Genomic DNA, 9109 nt, shown 5'->3' with positions numbered 1-9109 from the left:
TTTATTAACAATGTGAGGATATCTTGCAAGAAGACATCAAGTTCAAATTTTCAAATAGCAGTAGATCATACACTTACGCTGAACACCATGATTGAAAAAGTGTACAGCTGACCAGTAAAAGCAAACTTATGGCCTCTGAGCTTTTAAGAGTCCAGTTCTCTGAGCGCTTCATGTAACTGGTCACAGGAGAAGGAAAAACATCAAGGAGCTGCAGCAGTGTAAACATGAAATGCCAAAGAAGTTATTAAAATAGTATTTTATTTTATGAATAAAAACTAAACAGAATTAGGACACGGTTCTATTTTTTCTTTTTCCCTGTTTCCTTTGAACTATTCCGATCATCTCTTTTTGAACCAAGGCCATATCTACCATTCCTGTGCTGATCCTGCCACTCACTCTCCAGCTGTCTCAGCATTTCTTGTGTTAGAAGTCCTTCACGCAGCAATCTGTTGGCAAGAGATCCACGTCCATGGCTTTTCAGATCCTCCTGCCTTGTAGCAGACCGATAGGCTTTCAAGTTCTTTGCTCTTCTTTCTCCCGGAACCTCCACTGCAATAGAGAGTGCCTCTGTGGATTTTGCACCATGACGGTCTGAAAATGCCCTGGTATCCCTCTTAGTCCTTGAAAGTGGAAAGTCTTCTGACACAACCTCTGCTGTGCCAGGAGCAGCCGCAGATTGCGAAGCTCGGATCAGCTTCGTGATGTTGCAGACACCAACTTGTATAATGTCATCTAGTTTTTTCTGAATATCCCTTACAAGGACAGCATCAGGGAACATATCCATGAAGCGGTAACTGAAGAGAGGCAAAACAACACACAATTAAACCTTTTCACTAAAGGACCACTGACTGGGGACAAAAATGAGTCACATACTATCTACAGTTAAAAAAAAAAAAAAAAATTATTACGTGTTGCAGGGGAAGGCCACTGTATTTTAAGTGGCATATCAGCTGCTCCAGTGCAGGATCCCCTTGTTTCTAATTTTCTCTGTCAGTCACCAGCTGTTCTCTGCAGAACCCATGACTTGCTCCCACAACATAGCTATGTTTGCATTTGTCAAGATCCTCTAAAGGGCCAAATGAGCCCATACTGCACCACTTATACACGGGCTTGAACACACTGCCTTTCTAGGACTGTAAGTCATAGATATTAGGAAAAAATAGAAATAATTTTCAAGCACAGAGACAATACCTTAACCACAGATAAAGGTCAAAAACATCATGAACAGCTTCAAGGTGTACAAGTTCTTTGATGTTCTTTGGAGCGGCTAACGGCCATTTGGTGTGCCGACAGAGCCAGTCAAACGTCAGAGGCTCATTTCTACTGAACTGTCTTGCAAACTGAAAAACAAGCAGATTCAGTGAAGTCCTCGGTTAGTCAGGAAAGAACAAATCCCAAATGAGTTAAATTCCCTTGAGTCTGTACACATAGAATACTCCAGAAAACACCTGCTTTGTTTTACACAGCCCAAATGCCACACATTCTTTTACTTAATTATTCAACGCAGGAGTCGTGTCTGCTTTCCAGGGCCTCATTAACACAATTTGTCCACGGGCCATGCAGAGTTAAGCAACAAAAGTACAGAGCTATCCAGAAAAGCGTAACACTGAAGGCATATGATTTCATCTAGCAAAGCAGATGGACTTTGTCTTTTTTTCTTCTCCTGCTCCTATTGTATTAATTATCTTGTTTCAGAATCTCCAAGGTTAAGAAAATGTTAAATGTGTTCCCTGACTTAGGAAACACACTATTTGCATCCCAAACAGATTAATCTGCACTAGAAATCAGCCCTTCCGAAACACAGACATCTCAGCTCTTTTACTAACAGATAAACAAGCCAAGTAAGATTTAGATTTAAAATTTTCAGGAGCATTGATGACTTAGAATAACTGCTTCCTAACCAGCTGATACCAGAAGTTTGGGTTTTTTTTTTTAACCAAGGAATGGGGCTTAAATTCACACAGGCACTCTCAACAGCCTACCTCCCTCTGACATCACGTTATGCCCCTCTGCACCTTCATGACTTGGGATCTGAACGCTCAGCATTTTCTTAATGAGGCACATTTTTTTTTCCAACTCTTTAAATCAACCACTTAATTTTTAAAGAACATTAGCCATTTATGGCTAATTTGGCATAGGTCTAATATCCGTGACATGAGGGCACCACATCAGTTTCATTTTTACACTATTTTATTAAAAATGCTTAATGCAGTCTCTAAAAGGGGACAAAGGCTGTCTACCAAAGTAACAGTCCCAAACAAAGTTATTAATCCTGAAAAACTGAAATCAGCTGACTACAAATTCCTCAAAATAATCACTCCAGGGGCACAGTGAAAAACAGTTCATCCAGGCCTGCAAAGTGAAATGACATAATTCTGAGAGCAACTTACAGCACTGTATTTTCTGGGGTTTTAATTCTATGTAACTGTATTATAACATCAGCAATCACATTTAATCCCACATTCTTTTGTTGACAAGCTGACACCTTGAAGCAGCGGTATCTTGGTTTTGAAGGACTACTTTTAGACACACTGTAGTGCAAAGCTTAACAGTGCACAAGTGACTATGTAATGCAATTCTGATCTCTCCCAGTTCAAAGACCACCTGCAAGGCAAGCAGTAGGATTCTCTGAGGCAAACAGCAGAAAAGCTATCCAAACTTTAATTTACATCACAAAATGAGACTCAGTTCTCAGAAGTTAAAAGTTTTGGCCAATAAAAATGGTGGAGAATGCAATTTAAAGAAAAAAAAAATATATGTATCTCGAGCTATTTTATATTACTACCTGTGAGCACTTAAAGAATGCTCTCAAATGATCTAATGACAAAACCCACAATAAATATAGCAGCTAGATACAGCCTCAATGCACCAAGACCCGCTTGCCAATATAAATACCACATTTTTTGGAGGAAAAAAAATAACTGACCTTCAGCAACGTGGTACACACAAAAGGCTCTTTCCTGTTCAAGGGTGCAGTGCAGAAGACATACCGTGATCGCAAATTTAGTGGAATGTGCTGAATCATATCTGCTAGAAATTTAAAGTCATCAATATTGCAGACAAAGTAAAGCCCATCAACTTGTGAGAGACTCACAAAAATATCCTGTGAAAATATAACCAAATAAATAGGATGTTATTACAGGAGAGGATTGTTAAACTTTGTATTACCAAACCAAAAAATGATTTAGTGTTTCAAAGGCTACTTATACTGAAAAGAACGGTTAAAAATATCAAATCTGACCACAGTAATAAAAAAGGGGGCAGGGGAGTTCCCTCTGCTCTTTTAGCGGGATTTTCATTAAATTCTCTAACACAGGATCAGAGGAGAAGACATAACACACTATGCTTTATTTCAGCATTTTCAATTAGTCCCCTAAGTAACAAATACAGTGCCCTGCAAGTGTACATTTTAGTTACAAATAACACCATCACAGGAACCATTTACTACTATGTTTAGAACTTGTTCCAGGTTTGTCACTTAGCATGACCCAAAAAGCTAACTTTACAGCATAAAATTCAATAACTGAGGTATTTTTAGCCTACTATCACAACAGATCTATTTTACAAAGAGGGAAATCACAAGATAAATACGGTATTGCGATAGAGGAGTTCAAAGAATACCTGAAATGTATCCAAGGTTTGGAGAAACAGGAGATGCCACTGCACGTTGCAGGGGGAATTTTTATGGGCCCCCAAAATTATTTCTCTACTGTAAATCTTTGAAAGATTTTTTTTTAAAAATATCTTCAAAGAAACACTGAGCTTCTTAATCAAATATGTGACTGAATACTTAAGTGATCACTAATAACATGGGTTCTTTATCTTAATACTTCTATGCTAGCCCAGAAATTCTCAATAGTAAAATTTTAAAGATGTGCTGTTACCCTACCAGCCTGTCTTCCAGGAGGCCTCCAAGATAATCTTTTACCTCAAGGTTAGAAATCATATACCTTGCTACGTAACAGCACATCAGCAGAGAACAATAATACACATTTAAACCCATGAAAGCTGCTAAGAATTTCTCAGTGTACTAAAAGCCGTGATACTATGTTTTCAGTACAGCATTGGAAGCTTAATTTCTACTTTAAAAGGTTTAGGCGCTTCCAAAAATTCTGCTATCCAGCTAATGATGCGATCAAGTAGATCCCACAAAATGTGTTTTCTCAAAGTTAAGCAGACACTGTTTTCCCATATAGTCCACAGAACCGGGAAAAAAATCAGGTAGCTCTCAGATGTACAGAAATCTGACATGACCAGCAGTTTCCCAGGAATTTTCACAGTAATTCATCAAAACTTCAATCTCTAATATTTTCAGCCTTAGACCAAAAAGCCTACATTTAAAATACAGGAAAGGTGAAATGAAAAGGTTGTTGCACACTCTTCAACACGTGCAAACATATTTACACACTTCAACAGCTTTCAAGTTCATTATAACACAGAAAAGTTACGCATTCTAAATGCATTTGCAGTCACTGCTGTGGTAGAGAGAAGAATCCAACCGATAAAAGATACACACAAGGCTGTCTGTTATGCTCCCAAAGTGCACGTTCGTATAAAAGCAGTGACTATAAAGAATGCTTAATTTTTAAAGCAGAAGTGAGCATTTTGATCATTCTTACAATTAGATTGGATAGAGTGGCGTCAGGCAGATGATAAGCAAACATTTCTATCTGCTCAGGAGTAGGATGTAGGCCAGCTGCCTAAAGGGAAAAAAAAAGAAAAAAATTCCATCAATTCTCAATATTGTTCTTAAGTTAGTGCATCAGAGACAAAATCTAGACAGACAAAATGCAAGAAACCAAAGCACCCTACAGAGTCCCATTTATTTAGCACACTTATCTGGAATTTAAGAACTTTTGTGTTTGCCCCTTTAAAAGAGCAGCCTCAATATAAATGAAATACTGCAAGCTTCTAAATGGGATATCCATTCAAAGTCACTCCGGCATGACACAATCCATTTTTATTACTAACTTGTAAACAGACACAAGGAAAAATAATTTGGGATCAAAACATAGTAAACGAGCTCTAGAGCACATCTGTACAAACCAAGTACTGAGCCTCTCACCTTCACAGGGCGCACAGGCTCATTCAAAATTTCCTTCAGCTGCACGAGGTCATCACGATGCATTGTAGTGACTTCTCCTTGTTTGAAGGACGAGCCATAACGCCCAGCTCTGCCTGCAATTTGCAGAGCCTGAGAGGTTGTAATGGAGTCTATTTCCTTTTCTCCCTTCTCATTGATAGTTGGCTTTACTATAGAGTTAAAAATTATTCTTTTTATACACCTGAAATATTTGAACAAAAACAAAGAGGAATTCTTTTTTGCAAATTATTTCCAATATACAACCTACTACAGAAGAATTAAAGCCTTTTTCTTTTTTTTTTTTGAGCTTTTTTTCCCCTCTATAATTTAAGGAACCACAGATACTGCTGATGGACACAGCATATGCAAAAGGGCAGCATAAGACTACTGGTTAGTTGCAGGAGAATCATCGTCCCTACACACATCAATCGCATTCTAATAGGAACCAAATCCATTCATCATCATCTGCCTCGGTAGTTTATAGCAATGTGACTGCATCGCCTTCAGCAATAAAATACATCTGAAACTGGACTGAACTTGCTCTACATTTCAGAAACGCGAGAGACTGATACTCCAACAACCTAGCACATCTGACTCCAGTGAATCAAAAGGATCTTAACAGTGCCTACTATCACACAGAAGTAGGCCAAGTGAGCCATTTAATTCTCAGAATCAGTTTTAGTATTAAAGTTTAGTTCTATCCAATCAAATTGATCGCTACTTCCAAATTAAAATGCATGTGCTGTGTTATCTAGACATAGCAGATATCTAGCCAAACTGGGGAGAAACAAGTGAGGAAATTAATGCAGGTATCACACCTGGGGGGGGCGGGAATCATACCATAACCTGCTCCAAGTACTTACAAATTGAGTCCCATTCCAATTGCATCTGTAGCAACTAAAATTTTGCATGGATCATCAGGATCATTGAATTTCTTTGCCTGTTCAAGTTTTGTTCCTAAAACAGAATGACAAAACACTTCACATAGCAAACTCTTGTTACAAAACAAAGACAATGTATCACTAAGCCCACTGCCTTTATAATAGGCTGGGGTGGGGGGAAATTGGTATTTCATTGGTATTTGGTTGTTGATGAGGGAAGCGGGCAGGAGGGATTTAAATCATTCCCAGAGCTGTGGATAGACCTCATTTAATTACATCTATCTGAAGATCAATATTAAGTCCATAATAAAGGTCTAATCCCAAGATTAAAACACCAGTCAATGCAAGTTGATTGCTTTCTCTAACTATATAGAGATGAAAAAGTAGAAAAACTTGTACCGCTTCATTTTAAGAGTTTTTCTAAGAAAGCAGCAAGAAGCAGAATGTTCCCTTAAAAAGAAAAGGAAGAGTGCTTTACCTGGTGGCAGACTGCCATATATGACAGCACATTCTAATCCTCTGGCTTCAATCTGTCGACTGACAGAATAAATGTCGTTCTTACTGAAACAGACAATGCAGTCCCCAGGACGGAGGTTATCTAAAGATTCCAAGGCATAATCCAGCACAGTAAGAGGAGTGAGTCTCTTGTAGCTTCGGACCTAAAATCAGAAGAGTTGTCAAAGATAGTATGTTTCTAAATGAAAAAATCCTGTGGAATATCAGCCAGCGTGGTTATTACCACAGTTGACTGTAACAGAGAGACCTCTCACAGTCCCGAAGGGAGAATTACCGGGGAGAAGGTGCTGTACACCTTACACACTCACATACTTGCAGCACTTCCCAAGCTGAGAACTATACAGCCTTTTCAAGAAGAACTACGTATTTTTACATGCAATCTAGACTCAAGAAAAGAAGTGTACAGGCTATGTAGCAATTCTATCAAGAAATGAGAGTCTGTTTTCACTCAGTCATCTGAATGCTGTAACTGGTCCCCTTTCAGAATTACACACCCCACCATGCACAGATATACAAAGCTACAACTAATTCACCAGGAAATCAGGCAGGCTGGACTTTCTTGGGACCAAATTTTATGTTTTTAAATACTCTTCACAAAGGAATCTTCCTAAGGAAAAAAAAAAAAAATATTTATGACAGGAAATTTGGGGCTCAGAGATCTTTCAATCACTTTCTTCTGGAGCTCTTTTAACTCCTTTCCTCATCATATGGAGAATAACTATCAACAGATCCAGTAACCTCAGCAAATTTGAGGGCACTGTGCCCTCCAGGAAGAGCAGAACTGTAGAGAAACCCCTTAAACGGCTGTGGCATTCCCTGAGGGGAATTCAGCAAAGCACTTACCTTATTTAAGCAAAACAATACCACTACTTAAAAAAAAAAAAAACCCAAACCACCAAACTTTGCAACATCTCCTTTGGTTTACAGGAATTGAGAGACATTTTAACAAGAATTCCTGCAAGAATACTTTGATCAGTGATACCCCCCAAAAGACCCTAAATTTTTGCCTGTTTTCCAGCAAGGAGAACCTGATGTTCTGTCCATAACTTTACAGAATTAAAAAGCTTACTTCAACTTCCTCCCCTGTAGTGTACATGAGCTCTGTCACCAAGTCGATAGCAGCAGCTTCTCCACAAACATGGATTTCTTCCGCACAGAGTCCTGAACAAGATCCAATGAAATAAAATGCAAAATGTTACATATTTATAGACAACAGTAGCTTTAACTGACTTTTAAGTTACCCAAAAACTACATTTTGCTTGCTAAACACATCAATGAAGATTGTATTCCACCTCCTTCAACATCCCAGACCAGTACCTAAAGCCTCTCCCACAATACACTACTTCCTTAGAGCTGCTCTTGATCTTGTATCAGCAAGTGATGCTTGGAAATCCGTTAGTATGATAATCAGAGCAGCTAATACCTTGTTGCACCCTCCCAGCTAAAACAAGAGGTACCCTCAACCACTGAACAAATGGAGCAAAGCCTTGAATATGTTTTATTTAGTACTACTAACTCCCAAACCGCAGCAGAACTAAAGAGCTTTGTTTTGTGCATCTTCTAAAATTATGAATATGTCTCTAGTGCAGTCAGATTAGAAAAAGGGGAAAAAAATAAGAGGTAGGGGAAGTGTGACAAATCATCCTGTTAAACTTAGCATCAAAAGCAGTGAAGGGAAGGGCAGGGGGCAGAAATCAGATTCCAAACTTCTTTTCAAAATCTGAAGAAAAATGAGTTTCAGAAATTCCTCTTGAAAAATACTGAAATTATCAAAAGAAGCTTCTTCTAAGATTTAACAGATCAATGCAGCTCTATAAATGAGCCATTTGAAATTAACACTATAAAATATTTGATGTTCGCCATGTTGCCATACATTCAACAGTATCTCTTCATAACAAAATCTCTGAAAAATTATGTTGTTTTAATTGAATAAAAAAAGCATACTTCTAGAAAATAATCAGTGTAAAAGGACAGCACATGGTGTAACAACACAAAGACTCTGTATTATCCAAGGAAGCAAAACTAAGAGAGGCAACTGTATAACTTAGAGAATAATTTTTTTTAAAAACAGTCATTAAGTAAAACATGACAGGTAATTTGCTGCCATACAGACAAATCCTTTGAGGCAGAGCATCTCTCTAACTTGCTGTGAGAAGACATGAAGAAACAATACTCGCCTTTATTTTGCATCACATACTGTCACCACTTATGAATATACTGACTGCTAAGCTTTAATTTAATGTGCCATTTATAGTCACATTGAACTAGCTCATTGTCAACACAAACAAGCTTACCTAGAAGGGCTCTTGTCCAAGCCCACCCTCTGGCAGGATCTCTGATCATCTGAATTTCATCAATCACAGCAACTTCATCTTAAAACAGAAAAGAAAATTATGATGCACCAAGGAAGAGCATCTAGAGCAGCAATACAACACAGGAAGGAGCTCGAAGGCTTTCTAAAAAAAGGTTGCTCAAATCAAGTTAAACCTCTACCACTGAAAAGCTATTCTGAGATGATCCAGGTTTTATTAACTGCTCTAACATAGTTCAGAAATTGTTCAAATAAGAGTGAAAAGCAATAGCTCAGCTACTTCACAGCCCAAGCAATAATACACATAAAGATACCAAA

At 38.2% G+C, this 9109-nt stretch overlaps 1 protein-coding gene across 3 annotated transcripts in view; it reads right to left on the bottom strand.

The window, feature by feature from the left end:
- SUPV3L1 (Suv3 like RNA helicase) overlaps positions 1-9109 on the bottom strand; it is a 20910-nt gene continuing 11801 nt past the window's right edge. For all 3 annotated transcript variants that reach the window (XM_075718010.1, XM_075718008.1, XM_075718009.1), the window contains 9 exons: positions 8775-8852; positions 7550-7641; positions 6443-6623; positions 5947-6040; positions 5066-5285; positions 4620-4700; positions 2927-3103; positions 1192-1340; positions 1-794 (listed from right to left, as the gene is read on the bottom strand). In XM_075718010.1, the coding sequence (XP_075574125.1) occupies positions 299-794; positions 1192-1340; positions 2927-3103; positions 4620-4700; positions 5066-5285; positions 5947-6040; positions 6443-6623; positions 7550-7641; positions 8775-8852 (1568 nt within the window). In that variant the 3' untranslated portion in view covers positions 1-298. The remainder of the gene's footprint in view (positions 795-1191; positions 1341-2926; positions 3104-4619; positions 4701-5065; positions 5286-5946; positions 6041-6442; positions 6624-7549; positions 7642-8774; positions 8853-9109) is intronic.

The sequence above is a fragment of the Pelecanus crispus genome, chromosome 10, assembly GCF_030463565.1.
Source record: "Pelecanus crispus isolate bPelCri1 chromosome 10, bPelCri1.pri, whole genome shotgun sequence".
NCBI classification, from domain to species: Eukaryota; Metazoa; Chordata; class Aves; order Pelecaniformes; family Pelecanidae; genus Pelecanus; species Pelecanus crispus.
Note: the sequence above shows the minus strand (reverse complement) of the source record. Positions and strands in the feature narration are given on the sequence as shown.